This window comes from Schistocerca piceifrons, chromosome 11 (genome assembly GCF_021461385.2).
Source record: "Schistocerca piceifrons isolate TAMUIC-IGC-003096 chromosome 11, iqSchPice1.1, whole genome shotgun sequence".
In the NCBI taxonomy this organism is placed as follows: Eukaryota; Metazoa; Arthropoda; class Insecta; order Orthoptera; family Acrididae; genus Schistocerca; species Schistocerca piceifrons.
This window is the reverse complement of record NC_060148.1, coordinates 153,034,458-153,054,126: the sequence shown is the minus strand read 5'-3', so window position 1 is coordinate 153,054,126 and position 19,669 is coordinate 153,034,458. Positions and strand designations below refer to the sequence as shown.

Below are 19,669 nucleotides of genomic sequence, written 5' to 3'. Positions count from 1 at the left end.
ATATTTTGATTTCACTCAAGGTTGCTTTGACTTTCCTGTATGCTTACTCATTCCTTCCAACAATCATTTCTTTTTCGAATTCTTCACACATTTTAGGCAGCCATTTCGTCTTAGTTTCCCTACACTTTCTGTTTATTTCATCCCTCAGTGACTTGTATTTCTGTATTCCTTAATTTCCCTGTACATTTTTGAACTTCCTTCTTTCATCATGTATAATACAATAAATACTTGAGTTATTTTTTTATTCCCCATGGTTTCTTCGCAGTTACTTTCTCTGTACCTATGTTTTCCTTTCCAACTTCTGTGATTGTCCTTTTCAGAGATGTCCATTCCTCTTCAACTGTACTGCCTACTGGGCTATCCCTTATTGCTGTATCCATAGCGTTACAGATCTTCAAGCGCATCTCGTCATTCCTTAGTGCTTCTGTAACTGACATCTTTGCATATTGATTCTTCTTGACTGATCTCTGATACTTCAAAATACTTCATCACTACTACATTGGATATGAGTATATATCTGCTTCTGTGTACGCCTTACAATCTGATTTCGAAATCTCTGTCTGACCATGATGTAATCTAACTGTAGACTCCCCATATCATCCAGCCTTTATCAATTATACATCCTCCTCTTGTGATTAAGAGTATTCGCTATTACTAGCTGAAATTTATTACAGAACTGAGGTAGCTTTTCTCCTGTCTCACTCCTTGTCCCAAGCCCATATTCTCTTGTTTACCATTTCTTCCAGGTCCCCCTACAACTGCATTCCAGTCCCCTATGACTATTAGAGTTTCATCTCCCTTTACGTACTGTATTACCCTTTTCATTATCTTTATATACTTTCTCTATCTGTTTATTTTCAGCTTCCGACGTCGGCACGTATATCTGAACTATCGTTGGTTTGCTGTCGATTGTGATAAGCACAGCTCTATCACTGAACTGTTCACTGTAACACACACTTTGCTCTACATTCCCATTCATAATAATCCCACTCCCGTTATACAAGCATCAAAAAACATTTTGGATCACCTGGTTCCCAAAACTCCTGAAGACAGACGTTGATTGTGGATATTGTGTCATAGACACAGTCCCCTTGACTGTTCAGAGATTTCACTAAACCCGCCCAAACATGTATACAACCATGCATGAGCAGATGGAGGGGGTCCGACAGCCGATCAGTTGCAGTCATTCCACCTAGAAGGAGGTACACAGCTCATGTTGTCTGTAGTTCAACATTGCCTAGATAATCAATACCGCGGTTCGATCGCGTCCGCATTGTTACTTTGTGCCACAAAGAGCTCGCAACAAGAGAACTGTCCAGGCGTCTCGGAGGACATACAGAGAGACAGGAACTGTCCATGACATGCCTCGCTCCGGCCGCCCAAGGACTTCTACTGAGGGGATGACCGCTGCCTACGAATTATGGCTTGGAGGAACCCTGACAGCAACGCCTCCATTTTGAATAATGCTTTTCTTGCAGCCACTGGATGTCGTGTTACCACTCAAACTGTGTGCAATAGGCTGCATGATGTGCAACTTCACTCCCGACGTCCATGGCAATGTCCACCTTTGCAACTACTACACCATGCAGTGCGGTACAGATGGGCCCAACAACATGCCGAATTTATCACTTAGGACTGGCATCACGTTCTCTTCACCAATGAGTGTCACATATGCCTTCACCACACAATCGTCAGAGACGTGTTTGGAGGCTTCCCAGTCAGGCTGAACGCCTTAGACACACTGTCCAGCGAGTGGAGCAAGGTGGAATTTCGCTGCTGTCTTGGGGTGGCATTATGTGGGGCCGACGTATGCCGTTGGTGGTCATGGAAGGGGCTGTAACGGCTGTACGATACGTAAATGCCATCCTCTGACAGATAGTGCAACCACATCGGCAGCATATTGGCGAGGCATTCGTCTTCATAGACGATAGTTGCACCCCCATCGTGCACATCTTGTGAATGACTTCCTTCAGGATAACGACATCGTTCGACTAGAGTGGCCAGCATGTTCTCGAGACATGAACCCTATTGAACATGCCTGGGATAGATTGAAAAGGGCTGTTGATGAACGACGTGACTCAGCAAACACTCTGAGGGATCTTCGCCGAATCGCCGATGAGGAGTGGGACAATTTGGAACAACAGTGCCTTGATGAACTTGTGGATAATATGCCACGACGAATACAGGCATGCATCTGCTACTGGACCAGTGGAGTGGGCTTCTATTCACCGGCAAGCACAGGTTCGAATGTAGCGGTGTGTACAGCAATCTGGACCACCACCTCTGAAGGTCCGCTGTTTGGTGGTACAACATGAAGTGGGTGGTCTTCATGAGCAGTAAAAAGTGTGGAAATTATGTTTATGCTGAGCTCTATTCCAATTTTCTGTTTAGGTTCCGGAACTCTCGGAACCGAGGTGATGCAAAACTTTATTTGATGTTTGTAATATTTTCTGCTACTGTTGATATTACCATATACTCATCTAACCAGAAATCCTTGTCTTCTTTCCATTTCACTTCACTGACCCCTACTATAGATTGAGCCTTTCCATTTCCCTTTCCAGGTTTGCTAGCTTCCTTATCACATTCAGTCTTCTGACATTCCACGCCCCGACATTAGAACGTTGTCCTTTCATTCATTATTCAACCTTTTCCTCGTTTTCATCTCCCCCTTGGCAGTCCCTTCCCAGAGATCCGAACGGGGGCTATTCCATAACTTTTGCCGATAGAGAGGATCATGACACTTTTTCAGTTACAGGCCACATGCCCTGTGGATACACGTTATATGACCTTAATGAATTGTTTTCCATTGTCTTCTGCATCCTCATGCAGCTGATCATTGCTGATTGTTCCGCCTTTAGGGGCACTTTCCCACCTCAAGGGCAAGAGAGGGTGACTCTTATGCTGAAAGTCTTCGGCGACCAATGCTGATTATTAATGAAAATGTAAGCACTGTCGGGTATCGAATCCAGGAACGAGGACTTTTGGATTGCTAATCAAAGACGCTACGCATAGAGCAGCTACACCAGCGTCGGGTACCCATCCACAATAGCAGCCCAAAATATGACCGACTTGTCTCCCAGCTGAACCCATGGACAGAGACGTGCACCGATTGCTGGTAACCTACACAGTCTTGTATGACGAGCCCCAGGCGTCATTCGAACCTGTGCTTGCCGGTGAATAGAAGCCCACTCCACTGGCCCAGGTTCCGTTTCACGTGACCCCTTAGCCAATTTCTTCGCACTCCAAAGTCCTGTTGTTATTGTTGTTCATAATGGACGCCTAGGAATCAAATTCATCGAGTGCAGCTGGCTATTTACTTATTGAAATTAGTATTATATTAATACCTTCAGCTTCTGACGGGCATTGATATATATCATCGGGGGCAGGTGAAAATGTGTGCCCCAACCAGGACTCGAACGTGGGATCTCCTGCTTACATGGCAGACGCTCTATCCATCTGAGCCACCGAGGGCACAGAGGATAGTGCGACTGCAGGAACTATCTCGCGCACGCCTCCCACGAGACCCACATTCTCACCTTTCATGTCCACACACTACAGTCATAGTGTCCCACCCCAACGCACTCATGACTCGTGGAAGACATTCTTACCAAGTCCCGTAAGAGTTCGGGGAATATGTGTGCATCTGCACAGAATAAAAAGGTCATGGCCGGTATTGCCAGAACTATATACTTATATGGATGTGGTGTCTGTTCTTACGGACATGTCCTGCAACTACTTCCTTAATTACCTCGGTGTCTCACTTTGCCTGTCACTGTCACCCATGCAGCTCTGCACGAACCTATGAAAGTCGTTTAAAGTCCTATTCTAAATAAGCTGAACCACATTTCTAGAAACTACTGGGGTGGAAATTCAGACAAACAATAGAAAGCTGTAATTTCTCTTGCATATTGAGCTGCTGCATATTGTGTTATAGCGAGGGAGAACAGCGCTCATACAATTAACACGAAAGGGGCCGTGTTGGCTATTAATGGCACTGCTACAACAGGTCCCGCTTAGTGGTTACCTGTTCTATCCAGTTTTGTCCCTGCTAATCTCACAATCAAAGATGCCAAGATGCTAATTCTCGAGGCAGAGTCCGGTAAGAGTTCAGTCCTAAATAGCGGAGACCACCGACTGAGTAAGGTTGCACAGTATGGTCTTTCCTGTCACGAAAGCTCAAGATTCAACCTCATCCAAATGGCACACAGGAGACCTGCCTACGTCTTGAAAAAGTGGGTTCATAGTAGAAGCGCTGCCTGTGACTGTGGTGCTGAGGAGCAGACGGTGAGGCATGTTGTGGGGGAGCGCCCACTCCGTGTGTTTAAAGGTGGTCTGCCGTGCTTGTCCTGTCGTTGTCCTGGCTGCATGTTTGTATGTGAATTCTTGTGTTTCTTGAGAGACGATCAGTCCACCAGAATATGTCAGCAGACTTGCATACCAATCATAATTTACGCCAGAATACTTGTCTGACACCTCGATTCGACACTAATGAGCTGGTGACTTCTATCAAGTTTCAGAATATCGTCTGTTACATCTGCTGACTCCGTTTTATTTTGAAAGGTTGAACAACATGGAATGGAACATTACAACGCTGCAGAGGGATGATCTGAGGCATGACGTCGTGTCCCAGTCACTGCGTGCTGTTCGGAGGATCACAAGAGCCGTGGTCGCCAGGGAAAGATCTGAGAGCCGCCGTCTACGTAATTATAAGTGGATGGACTTGAACAAAACTGGTGAGTATCTTATTTGGGAGTACGTATTGTTAAATAAAGCGGGAAGTGCTCCTTAAGGTATTCTATAAAAAATCACATAAAAGTTAATGGACACATGATGATGGAGTTGCGACGGAGTGAAAACTCTGTCCAAATTATACATAGAAATAAAAACATTAGATCTAAATAATAACAGCACTGGAGAAAAAAACAGTTATCTACTGACAACCGATAACATCCAACAAGGGAAGATCACCAACTGGGTCTCATATAAAAAAAGCAGACTTGCAAAATATTAGCCCGCACTATAGATCTCGCGCGAAGATTTGTGCCATAGTTCTAAGAGTACGCAGTTATAGCCTTCTGAACACATAGCTTTTCGACGCTCGTGTACGACTTGTTTCTGACACTCTCCAGCCCACTGCGGTCGACCATTGTCAGAGCATGAACTACTGTACGGTAGGTACAATGAGTGAGAGGTTTGTGTTTATAATGTCGGTGAACCAACAAGCGATAGTGTCGCACCTCCAGGATCAGTATATAGTGACGATCAAATTGCAACGATTAAACCTCAAAGCTCGTGAAAGTTGTGACTCGTAATCATCGTTACATTCGTCTAACTCTTACACGCAAGAAATGAAAGTGTGCAAGTGTTTCTTTCTGATATTACTCGTATTTGTACCTTGTAATTTATTAGTAGTAATCATAGAGAACATCTGGTAAATGTAGGCAACAAAAGCTGGGTGACGGTAGAGCCTTCTTTATGAGAGGATGACGGTGACAATGATGGCGGTGCGCTTTCACAAAAAACCAGTTTCGTCAAACGATTTCATTGATACAGTGGAACAGAGACGTAAAATCAGGAATTGACTGATTAAGAAGCTTGCTTTGAAGATGTAATATTGTCAGACAACAGAGATCTATGTATCAGTGTGTGTGTTTTATATAAAACTGCTTGAGAATATCAGTACTAGAATATCGTTAAACGATGTTGATCATATATTTGCATGAGATTGACATACTATCTGCTCATATTGCTTACCTGTTTTACATGATAAATAACATGTGTTCCACTTGTAGACCAAAGTTTCGAAACACATGGGGCAGGCGGGACTGGTTCCACTCACCTCCTCCCACGCTTTCAACATGAAGCGAGTATGAGGGGTCTGGATGTCACCCCGCTCCCCCCCCCCCCCCACCTCCCTGTGCAGTACTCTGCACTCGTGCATTAGGCAGTTGAAGTGGGAAGGAGCCAGTGACAGGCAACCTTCACGTGCAAAAGGTTAAAAGCAGTGCATTCAAGAAGTCTTCATTTAATGTTATCATAATTATGGACATTTATTTTAAGAGGGAGCGGGTGTTCGGTTGCTATGGTTGAGATCTTGCAAGTGTACCTTTTTCTCCTTAAAACACAAGGTCAAGTTGGTTGTGTTTACTTGTAAGGTTACAAATAATAAACATGAAGGTTGAGGACAGATTTCAGTCGATGTCAGATAAGGAGACATCATGCTAACACAGCAGTAGAGCACACCGCCTCTAGCCTTGACAAGGGCCTGAGTTCACCGACAGAGACTCCACAAGTCTCTCCAGCTGTGTCGTGCTCAGCTGACGTCACTCAGCAGATCCCGTAGAGCCGCCAGATCGCAGGGACTTTGAGACCTTCACTTTCCACACGCTGGTCGCAGACATTTCCTGTGAATCGAATCGTTTGGCGGGCACATGGGGACGTGACAGGACGCCTGAGTGGTCGCAAAGCCAGGAGCGCGTCCACGCAGATCTGTGAACACGGCTGCTGTCTCGGGAGAGTCCACAGGATACTCAGCATGAAGCCAGGCCAGAGGTCCGGAATTAAAAGATCACTATGTGATGTGATGCGATCTAGACTGCACGTACACATAATTTCAGCACAAATCTCTGACACGTGATCTTCTAAGACTCCTGTCCATTGTCGTTCTGATAAAAGCTACAATGGAGAAAGGTGGCGCCATTTTCCTCCGAAATTTTCAGATCTTTGAGGCCATCTGGTGTTGCGTGTGGCCCGCTGACACACATACGCTCCAGAGGGTACGGGGATCCACTACACAATGCCAACCCCAGCAGGACAGACACTATGAGTCGCAAGAAAGGGCAGAGCAGGTGGCCTTAGAAATAGTTTAAAGTGGATAACAAGCACTAGCGTATTTTGCCACATTTTGTACATTTATTTACTTCTTTACTCGTTTATTTCACCTGATAAAATGAAGGCATTCGTGCACTCACCTACAAAATGGTTCAAATGGCTCTGAGCACTATGGGCCTTAACTTCTGAGGTCATCAGTCCCCTAGAATTTTAGAGCTACTTAAACATAACTAACCTAAGGGCATCACACATCCATGCCCGAGGCAGGATTCGAACCTGCGACCGTAGCGGTCTCGCGGTTCCAGTCTGTAGCGCCTAAAACCGCTCGGCCACTCCGGCCGGCGCACTCACTCACATATAACCTGACATCTTAGTGAGTCAACATTACAACAGTAGCACGTAGTAGTGATAATTATACTACTATTACTAACAACAACAATAAAAATGCACAGATATGAACACACGTTTCTCTTGATGGGACATGCACAAGTGTTGATATTCATCACCAGTGATAAAATCAAATACAGTTCGAAAATTTTGCAACTGTAGCTCGTCTTATCACTGATGACAGAAATTTATGTAAATTGTATATGTTATGCTTTATATCAGAATACACATACTACAAAAATTGTAGCTCTGCATCTTTGACATAGATGTAAAACAACGTAAAACATCTATTTTTGGATCAACTGTTTCAAACTGTGAATGCATTAATTTTACATGTCTCTTCGCCTTTCTATTAACAAATTACATAATGATAGAAATATCAAAATTTTACGTACCGCAATTTCATAACATTATGGCTGCAGTACAAACAATCATGATCGCACACCAGGTTTGGCCTTGGAGAGGAGTGGATGCGAGGGGAATCCTTTTCTCTCTCTCTCTATCTTTCTCCGTCGTTCTTCGTTTTACGTCGCAACAGTTGCCGGCTATCGAAAGCTCTTGCTTCCCCACAGCACGTATGCTTATAAAACAATCGAGGCACAGGAAAGTCCCAGGTGAGGCTACGTCCTGGTATCGATGTCGGTCGGTGGGGCCTGGCTCGAGTCGGCGTTCCTAAACATACCAAAGGTGCTCTTCAGGATTCAGGTCAGGACTCTGTGCAGGCCAGTCCATTACAGCGATGTTATTGTCGTGTAACAACTGCGCCACAGGCCATGATTATGAACAGGTGTTCGATCGTGTTGAAAGATGCAATCGGCATCCCCGAATTGCTCTTCAACAGCGGGAGCAAGAAGGTGCTTGAAACATCAATATAGGCCTGTGCTGTGATAGTGCCACGCAAAACAATAAGGGGTGGAAGGCCCCTCCATGAAAAACACGACCATACTATAACAGAAGCGCCTCCGAATTTTACTATTGGCACTACACTCGCTGGCAGATGACGTTCACTGGGCATTCCCCATACCCACACCCTGCCATCGGATCGCCAAATTGTGTATCGTCACTCCACACAACGTTTTTCCACTGTTAAATCGTCCAGTGTTTACGCTCTTTACACTAAGCGAGGCGTCGTTTGGCTTATAGCGACGTGATGTTAGGCTTCTAAGCAGCTGCTCGACCGTGAAATCCTAGCTTACTGACCTCCCACCTAACTGTCATAGTACTTGTAGTGGATGCTGACGCGGTTTGGAGTTCCCGTGTGATGGTCTGGATAGATGTCTGCCTATTACGCATTACGACCCCCTTCAACTGTCGGCGCTCTTTGTCTGTCAACAGACGAGGTGGGCCACTACGCTTTTGTGCAGTATGTGCCCCTCCATGTATCCACTTCACTATCACATCAGAAACAGTCGACCTAGGAATGTTTGTCCGCAGCTCGTGGTCGTGCGGTAGCGTTCTCGCTTCCCAAGCCCGGGTTTCCGGGTTCGATTCCCGGCGGGGTCAGGGATTTTCTCTGCCTCGTGATGACTGGGTGTTGTGTGCTGTCCTCAGGTTAGTTAGGTTTAAGTAGTTCTAAGTTCTAGGGGACTGATGACCATAGATGTTAAGTCCCATAGTGTTCAGAGCCATTTGAGCCATTTTGAACCTAGGAATGTTTAGCAGTGTGGAAATCTTGCGTACAGACGGGTGCCACAAGTGACACCCAATCATCTGACCACGTTCGAAGTGCCTGAGTTCCGCGGGGAGCCCCAATCTGCTCTCTCACGATGTCTAACGTCTACTGAGGTCGCTTATACGGAGTAGCCGGCAGTAGGTGGCAGGACAATGCACCTAATACGAAAAACGTATGTTTTCGGGCTGTCCGGATACTTTTGATCACATAGTGTCTGTACAAAGGAATGGAAAAGCAAATAGAGGATATAACAAATCACGATCATTTTGGCTGGCAGAAGGGTAACAGCACAAGAGAGCAGCACGTCTGACGTTGTAATTGATGAGGGAAGCAAAACTTGAAAATAAAATGAACACATTCATAGGACCTGTAGACCTAGAAGAATCATCTGGAAACGTAAAATTGTGCAATATGTTCAAAATATTGAGAAAAGTAAGAATACGATTCAGTGAAATACGAGTAATATGCAATACTTACAAGATCCAAAAGACAACGATAAGAATGCAAGACCAAGAACAAAATGCTGTCCCACCTTCCTACCAACATGCTCTGTAGGTTCCATTCTTCAATGTTCTGCTAAAATCCTTATTTTTTCTTGTCTTATCAGTCCATCTAATTTTCAACGTTCTTCTGTAGCACCACATCTCAAACGCTCCGATTTTCTTCTGTTCCGGTTTTCCCAGTGTCATTGATTCACTTTCATACAATCTCCATGTTCAGTTATTCGTCCTCAAACTAACATCGACATTTGATATTAGTTGACTTATTTTGGCCCTGAACGTCGTTTTTGAATGCTCTTGTCTACTTATTACGTCCTTTAATTTGTGCATTATGAGTAACTTTGTTGTTAAGGTAGTAGAATCTTTTCAGCTCGTCTAGATCCTCGTCTGCAGTTTTGACGTTAAGTTGAACAATAATCTCATTTCCGCTACACTTCATTAATTTAGTCTTTCTTTGGCTTTGTGTGGATGTTCTCACACTCAGCTGCACTTGCAAGCATCTGAACTGTGTGGATGATATTTTCCTGAGATTCTGATTGTATGTCTCTGGAACCATAGAGTCTACCAAACCAATTGGTATAATAGTTTCGTTTCAAAATCTCTCAACAATTTTCGAAATTCCGAAAGACTGTTCCTTATGCCTTCCACATGATTTGGTCGCAAGTTTTCCTCAGCTCTGTTTGTTTCTTTGGGCTGGAGAGGCAGCCATGTCTATGACCGCTGCTTGCCGCGACCTCCCACCAGGTCACCTGAGGACAAAGCAGCGTCGACCTGACCGCCACAGGCAAAAGCGACACCCGCCGCCCAACACCACAGAACGCTACTCAGTGCCCCAGCTGACTCTGGCTCCACACTACACTGCCTGTGGTACGGTGTCAGTGGTAACCACAGACCTCAAGCCCGATACCAGCAGTCTGTCTGTGATGGCTGGTGATCTCACCACTCCATTGTCTCGACCCCATCCCGTCGCTACACGTTGTGCAGTTGTTGCCCTACTGCGAAATGTCAGTGTAATGTTAGTGTAATGGCAGTGTCAGTGTAATGGCAGTGTCAGTGTAATGTCCCTCATGCCGAAGATTCGATCTTCTACAAAGTCTGAAGGATGCCCATAAACTGAACGTGCACGTTCTTTGGACATTTTATTTTGTGTTCTGCCCGTCAATAATTCCAATTGCGTTAAACACACACAATAACCATCGTGTACTCACATCATTCTCCATCTGTAGGTATACCTATTCTGTACTGAAAATAAGCTCGCGTAAGGACTAAACTCGAAATCATCGCATATGCATAGAAGTAATGCAGCATAATTTTTTTTAAAAGACAACGTAGCAGAAATTAACTGTAAAAATTATTTATTTCCACACCTGCAGTTTCAATCTTATTTCCATTATAAAGGGGTCTACAGCAAAAGCTGAAAATGAAGGACAGAGGGCATGCGCAGAATGGCACTATCATGCCATCCATACTACAGTTGCATTACAAAAAATGCCAAAAACACTAAAAACAACGCATCACTTACATTGTACCTCAGTAGATGTCAAAATTACGAACGTTCTGACGTGTATGTACCTCACTGTTGTATCTGTATGTTGAGTAGCCGGCCGAAGTGGCCGTGCGGTTAAAGGCGATGCAGTCTGGAACCGCAAGACCGCTACGGTCGCAGGTTCGAATCCTGCCTCGGGCATGGCTGTTTGTGATGTCCTTAGGTTAGTTAGGTTTAACTAGTTCTAAGTTCTAGGGGACTAATGACCTCAGCAGTTGAGTCCCATAGTGCTCAGAGCCATTTGAACCATTTTTTTTGTTGAGTATTCTAAATCTGAGAGTACATCATCATTAAATGAGCGTAAGGATCACAGAAATGGCATAAGGTACATTTATTGTTACCAATGTCAACATAATTAACATGAATCTCATCAAATCACTGTTCATGTGCACTGTTTACATGGCAACTGAGGCAGTTGGTGGGGGAACATATTCACAAGTCGTTTTTCCTTAGCTCTCATCAGTGATCGTACATCCAACAGTAAATGTTTTATATCAGAGTATCTTTATACCACGTTTACATTCGTTAACAGAATTCACCATTGTGTATTACGATACAGTCAAATGACATAAAGAAATAAGGTAAGAAATTTGTTTATTATCATAGGGCGTAGTAGCACATGTGGTATCTACCTCCAAGACTTACAGTAGCTTGGATACTCATAAAAACATAGCATTAATAATCATATACATTTCATTTTACATGTAAATTCATTGTAGTAAATTAGCAACACAATGACATAAATCGCATTCACAATTATCGTACACGAATTGATCCACACGACAAATAAAAAAAAAAGAAGTACAATAAACTGAGATAAAAATGTGTGATGGGATACTTTCGACAAATTACAGAACATTATGTGTACCACTACCTAATTGTAAAATGCACTAACAGTATGTAACGTACCATACCAGTACAAATGTAGTCAGAGATTTCCATGGTCCCTAGAACGTTTAGGGGGAGAAGGGCTTTTTAAGTTGCACTTGCAAAACACCTCATACAATTTTTTCCTGAATTACTAAAATATATTACATATATTAAAATAAAGGCATCCCAAATATAAAGACGTGTATGAGTGGACACGATTCTTCCTCGTTTTCATACAAATCATACAACTCATTGGAAACGTCATACGGACTACTCATATTATAAAACCAGCATAGGCACGATTCCGTGCAAATCGTTGCTTCCTATGTTTGTCAGGAAGTCAATGCCAAATAGGCAAACTAGAATCCTTATCACTGAATCTACGTTAGGTGATGCACTCTTCTCGCTCTGCCTGATGTGCTCTTTAAACTTGTGATTGGAATATGAGCTTTGTAACACCTGATCAAGGTGTCCATGTTGTAAGTCTTACGATTACTGACAATGTATATTCATCTAGTTTCAAAAGGTAAATGCCACTTGTATACACTCTGTGAAGGCAGAAAGTGAAAGCTGTGCTTCCACAGAGACTTGGACCACTGGCTTGTTCACCAGTAAGTCGCCTCCCGTCTTGTGCAGAACTGCGGGCCCGGGCGGCGGTTTTCCGGGAGCGCCTCTCCAGCCACTGGCGAGACGTGTCGCAGCTGGTCTCACTCGGCGCGACGCACTTCTCACAGCTGTTGGTTCCCCTCGCGTTCGAACACGTGGTAAGTGGTGATTTTTCCTCCTCTTACGAACTTTGTTATATGTACCATAGGTGATAAAATGACACACACGGCCTGGTCAGTTCACGGAGGCTGTTTCCAGGTTTATCTGGTTCCCACTGGAGCTATATTTGGTTCTCCAGTTCTATTGCTAACCCTCTGCCAGAATTCTGAACTGACCTCAACTTCTGTGAGCCTTGTGGGGCTAGGACACAGGGAAGTTAAGCTCAGAATGGTTGAGGATAGGGAAGAAAATCGTCTGTATCTTCCTTTTCTGGTATTTGTTCGCTACTTCTTTAACAGAATTAGGACACTTTGCATCAGATCCAGGTTTACAATCCCAAGCCTGTTAGCTACATATTTAGTGGGGACTGGTCTAGTGTCTATTGTATCTGTTTTTATGCGACCACATGCATCTTTGCTTCTTTGGAACATGTACTCCTAATGGAAGGAGGAAGGTAGGAGTCGGAGATTACATAGCCAGGTAATTGCAGCGTCTAATAAGGTAGCAGATAAATAAATTTTTACGCATTGATATGGATGTTGTCATTGGAAAATATCGTAAGGATACTTCGGCAAGGTTCAACAGCAGGTGACACGAAAATCATAGCATAAGCAGACGATGTGATTTTACAGGAAGACCATGAGCAGAAATTGAAGAACATTAGTTTATTAGCCTACAAACGCTAGAACATAACTATATCTTTCTCGTGCTCACTAATACAAGTCATAATTCAAATTTATTTCAGAGAAGTCAAGTCTCGTTGATGTTGGTTCAGTACTATTCTGTAAGTATTTTACGGTAGGCTATAATTTATGCTGTAGTAACAATTGACATTCATAAGAATTGCGTAAGTTGACATCTGGCCTTATAAAATTACTTCTCCTCAACATAGGGGATCGTGGACTTCGCATTTCCTAATTAACCTGTATACATATCTAATAATTTATACACTTCGATACAACTGCTCCAACTCCTCCCACCTAAACTTTCACGTCTCCATTCCCCGCAACTCCGGGACCAGATGTTAAGTAGCTGATGCTTGTGACTCGACAATGCTCCTGCCACCACAACCACAAAGGACGAGGGACAACAACCACAACCTGAAGATGAGGTCCATCAGTTGGCGCATTTTGCGTCAGTGGGTGTTGGTCTGTTGTCAAAACAACTCAAAGTTTTTACTTTCCATGTACCCTACAATTTTTTTACTTCGTAATTGATTCATGTTTGTTGCAATACACACATTTTCCTATGAATAAGGTAATGATTTCAGTTTATAATATGTAAAAAACATTTATTAGTAATAGAGACAGAAGCTTTCAGTGTATACCTACTTATGACAGCAACAGCAATGGCAGCACAAAAACAATAGACACACACCCACACACCCATACACACACACACACACACACACACACACACACACACACACACACACACACACATGCACACACCACAAATATATAAAATACTTTCCTTACAGGGTTTGATGTCGTATGTATATCCTCACTTATATATATATATACCGTTAACGTTACCGCTGGATATATTTCGTAAACCACATCAAATACTGACGAACAGATTCCACAGACCGAACGTGAGGAGAGGGGCTAGTGTAATTGTTTAATACAAACCATATAAAAATGCATGGAAGTATGTTTTTTAACACAAACCTAGGTTTTTTTTAATGGAACCACGTTAGTTTTGTTAGCAGATTTGAACATATAAACAAATACGTAATCAGTGCCGTTTGTTGCATTGTAAAATGTTAATTACATCCGGAGATATTGTAACCTAAAGTTGACGCTTGAAACCTCCGACGTTCAGTTGCGTGTTGTAAGAAACACGGGCCACGGTCGGCGAGCAGCATCTGCAGGGACATGTTTACGATGACGTCCGTGTTTACGAGTGTGGCTGTAGTGCACTGTTGTGGTTTGGTCTAACTGACGCAGTGTCCGCGTGTAGCGCTTGCTGCTATTGTTATTCTGCATTCGTCTCCGCACGTAGACCAACTGTAGCACACCGTGTTACCAGACGTCTGTGATAGTGTAGTGTTGAAGGAACTGTGACCATGGTGTATTCGAACTCTGAAAAGGCGGAGATGATACTCATCTATGGCGAGTGTCGACGAAATGCAGCTGAAGCCTGCAGAGTGTATGCCGAACGGTACCCGGACAGAGAGCATCCAACGTGCCGCACATTGCAAAACATCTACCGCCAACTGTATGCAACAGGTATGGCCGTAACACGCAAACGGGTCAGTAACAGGCCCGTCACAGGAGAAGCGGGTGCAGTTGGTGTGTTAGCTGCTGTTGCCATGAACCCACACATGAGTACACGGGACATTGCGAGAGCCGGTGGACTGAGTCAAAGTAGTGTCATGCGCATACTGCATCGTCACTGCTTTCACCAGTTTCATGTGTCACTACATCAGCAATTACATGGTGAAGACTTTAATCATCGAGTGCAATTCTGTCAATGGGCATTAACAGAGAATGCGTTGCAGTTCTACCTTTTTACCGATGAAGCGGGTTTCACAAACCACGGGGCAGTGAATCTACGGAACATGCATTACTGGTCCGTGGACAATCCTCGCTGTCTCAGACAGGTAGAGCGACAGCGACCGTGGACTGTAAATGTATGGTGCGGAATCATTGGCGACCACCTCATTGGTCCTCACTTCATTGCAGGGGCCCAAACAGCTGCAACATACATCGCGTTTCTACAGAATGATCTGCCAACGTTGCTCGAAAATGTCCCACTGGAAACGCGTCGACGTATGTGGTATCAGCATGATGGTGCACCTGCACATTCCGCAATTAACACTAGGCTGACCCTTGACAGGATGTTTGACGGACGTGGAGGACGCATAAATTGGCCAGCCCATTCTCCTGATCTTACACCTATTGACTTCTTTCTGTGGGGTACGTTAAAGGAGAATGTGTACCGTGATGTGCCTACAACCCCGGAGGATATGAAACAACGTATTGTGGCAGCCTGCGGCGACATTACATCAGTTGTACTGCGTCGTGTACGACATTCATTACGCCAGAGATTGCAATTGTGTGCAGCAAATGATGGCCACCACATTGAACATCTATTGGCCTGACATGTCGGGACACACTCTATCCCACTCCGTAATTGAAAACGGAAACCACGTGTGTACGTGTACCTCACCCCTCATGGTAATGTACATGTGCGTCAGTGAAAAAGACCAATAAAAAGGTGTTAGCATGTGGACGTAATGTGCTGTTCCAGTCTCTTCTGTACCTAAGGTCCATCAACGTTCCCTTTGGATCCCTACGTAATTCGGTGCTCTCCGATACACACGATCGAACAGCAGAGGAGTGGTACTCAAGCGTCAACTTTAGGTTACAATATCTCCGGATGTAATTAACATTTTACAATGCAACAAACGGCACTGATTACGTATTTGTTTATATGTTCAGATGTGCTAACAAAACTAACGGGGTTCCATTAAAAAAACGTAGGTTTGTGTTAAAAAACATACTTCCGTGCATTTTTTTGTGGTTTGTATTAACCAATTACACTAGCCCCTCTCCTCACGTTCGGTCTGTGGAATCGATTCGTCAGTATTTGATGTGGTTTACGAAATATATCCAGCGGAAATGTTAGGTGACTCACCCTGAATATATATTGTGCAATAAATCATTCATGACCTCACACATGCAGAGAGAACTGTGACAAACGGTTCACCAAACTGTACCACAAACAAAAGTCACAAGCTAGAATGGTTTAATAATTAATAAAAACACTCAGTCCCTTCAGTGAATAGTCTGGATGCAGAAGGGTCCCAAACCATCGCGAGAGATGGATCACTTGTGATCGTGAAAGGACAGCCCCGCTTCCAGCTACAATTGCAGTCCATACCTCAGTATATACCTCGATCGAAAGATTACCTGATCAGCATTTGTGGTGCAGCGCCAATGCCCCAATGCCGTCGAGGAAGCACCTGCTGTAGTCCCCGATTAGGAAAGCCTTTGAGGCTTTGCAAATGGCTGTGCTCGTCATGTAAACTGGTGGGATGGTCCAGCTGTACCACTGGGACTTATCCCTCAACAGCATCAGCAGCCACATATTTCATCTTTTTTTTTCATTCTGGCAACTTCCCCTGTGGACATCCATCAGAACCCTCCAAATGATAGACTTTGTGGTCTGGTTTGCCTGTAGAGGCTGTTTACAGCCAGGTAAAGGGTGTAACTGAAATCGTCAGACAACATGTACTCCTTCTGGCTCATTTGCAAGCTATTCGCCTCGGCATACCTATGCACAGGTTGGCCAAGTCACTCCTGTATCGCATGTTCCAAGGAGACAAGCAATTCAACGTTGGTCAAGAATTCAATGCTGGCATGTGTCTTTCTTAACATGGCATCCCACGAAAGCTCAGGGATGCACTATAGAATTTCTCGAAGATGTCGGCAGGCAGACGTACATGGTGTTCATTATTTTACATGTTCTTATAAATCAGAGATGCCGAACTCCTACATTCACCAGTCCAGATTTTCGTATAGACAGACCTCTTCTTCGTCATAAGCTGAAACTTTGAATCATCGAGATATGTGGCTCCCTTTGCTATGCATATCTTCAGGACGCGTTGGTTCAGCATGTTTCTAAAAAGATGTGAGCATGAAGCGTTGTGAACCTAGGAAGTGGAACATTATACTTTGTGTGATCAGCAATGAAACGACATGTATATTCGAATGGTGCCAGAAATGACACTGATCTTATCATCCTACATCCCAGACTCACCAAAGTGCTGAACTAGAAAGTGGGAATCATACTCACTTAAATTGTGGAAAAGACCGCTATGTGGTGTGGCAGTTAGTACTTAAAGATAAAAGGCTTGTGATCTGCACTGTGGGACTTCCTCGTTACATGAGAACAGGCTCTACAGGGAGCTTCCTCATCTCTGTCCAGTCGCGGTCCCCAGATGTAACGATCAGCTACCTGCCTTGTACAATGCATCATTCTCCTTCTAGTTGGTCGTGAGGACGTTCTCATTATAAATGTTATAAACATCCCATGCAAAATTTTCCAGCTCAGGGAACAACCATCTCACAGTATTCCCTCGACATAAGATTTTAATTTCTTGTGATAAGAGTTGTACGTGTAGACAACTTGATAGGTAGCCACATGTCATATGCGTCATTCTGTGACAGTGGTATGGGACCCCGAGGCATCACCTTCACACAGTCCCACGTGAGCTAGGAGGCACTCTGAATCGATGTAAACAACGAAGGGACAGAGCTGCTAGTGAGAGACGTTCTTAAAATTCAGGAACCATTTACCCTTGATAAGCACTTCCACCCATATAGGTTCTTTGCTTCAGAAGTGAATGAGGTGTCTTTCAAGATACCAGCTCTTGCTAAATGACTTGAGACATCTACAGCAAAAATATCTTGCAAGTTATTGTTCTCATTTGAGAACAAAGTAGGTGGGATACTCATTTGATCCAAACATAGTGTTGCTTATCGCCTTTAGTGATTAGCGGCAGGTCTACACTTTTGGGACGTTTACCGGCTAATATGGACAAGATGAGAGGACCAACTACTTTATGCTTGACTTCTTTGTTGTTGTGCGACACAGTGTGTTGATGTTCTTCTTCTTCTTCCGGCTTACCAACATTCAGCCCATAAACGCGAATTGAATACTCGCAGTTCTTACTGTCTTTGAAATGACCTGGAGTACTATGGGGAATTCTGTGCTCGGGAAATTAAAATGTCACTGGACATCTGATGTTTGGTACGCATCTGTGTGCCTTCATTTTTAGTATTATTTCTATCGCTAGCGAGAAGCAACCATGCAAAGCAATTTAAATTTCTCTCATCAAGATTTTGGACATTAAGGGATAATTTTAGCAATATATTCTTTCGAAGAGGGATCCACAATAAGTGGATCAAAATCTTATGAATATAAATCAGGGTGGAGTATATAGCTGAGTGTCTTACTGGACCCCATTTCCTGCATCTATGACGCAGTATGACCACTCTGGTATCGACTCGCCCCATGATGTCGCAAACAGTTCTAACCCAGATTTGGACAATGCTCTTCTTCTCAGCATCATGTCCTCTTTGGGGGTGCGTAAATCCACAGCAGAGAATTGCTTTCCACTTAATGACGGAATACTATGTATCGATGACGTATCCAGGCAGCCACAGAGAGGGGTGGGCTGCGGTGTAAGCCCAACTCCTAGTAACTCTGCGCATAAGAAGAAGAAAGAGAAGCAGTTGACAAGAATCTAATGAATGAGAAATGAAAAACTGTATTCGATCATTGATAATAATAATAATAAATTATGAGTACTTACATGTATAACTGTTGTTGTGTTCATTACTGGAATACACTTCAAGCAACTCATCATCAATGGGCGTGTTTGTCAATTAAGGTCGTATTCAGCATGGGCATTAGTGGAGGTGTATGGCGTCGGCAGGGGCATGTTACTGAGAGAATATAGGCAAACCCAAACGACAACTCAGCTTCAAATGCACCAGTAGCTAGCGGTTCTGTCAGAATACCGATATTCTCACTGCGCACATCTACACACAAGAGCATCTCAAAAACAAGCACAAAAATTTTTATTTATATTTTATACTGTAGAATAATGAAGGTAGAACTCACATATCTACTCCTGAACAATCGAAGTCATTCCCCAGGGATCATCTTCATCATTATCAGCTGCTGGGTTCAGGTGCCACAGTGAGTCATGGCTGATCGCATCTAGCGAATGAGAAGTAGACCCCATAAGAATCACTAAAAACAGTATAGAAAATATGCATATTTACTTTAATCCTCTGCCAAGTTGATCATGGTGAATGACAGCACACCCCCGTCGGTAAATAGTGACAGCAGCGCGGCGTCATCATTGTCATCCAATGTGCGTGGGCGCCCACTGCAGTCACCATCATCACCACGGTTGCCACGCGAGCGCTTCACCCCGACGTCAGTGCTGGCTGGCAGTCGCAGGCAGCCCTCCACAGGGCAGTTCACAGACCCCTTCAGCCACGCAGCGTGCGCTGATGAGGAATTCAAGTCGCAGTTCACCACGCTCCTTCTCTCACCACTAACATTAATTACACATAG

General features: G+C 43.9%; 1 protein-coding gene across 1 annotated transcript in view; it reads left to right on the top strand.

Moving 5' to 3' along the window:
* LOC124719839 overlaps nucleotides 1–19,669 on the top strand; it is a 78,290-nt gene that overhangs the window by 15,952 nt on the left and 42,669 nt on the right. Inside the window, exon 2 of the mRNA XM_047245026.1 lies at nucleotides 12,363–12,570. Within this exon, the coding sequence (XP_047100982.1) occupies nucleotides 12,363–12,570 (208 nt within the window). The remainder of the gene's footprint in view (nucleotides 1–12,362; nucleotides 12,571–19,669) is intronic.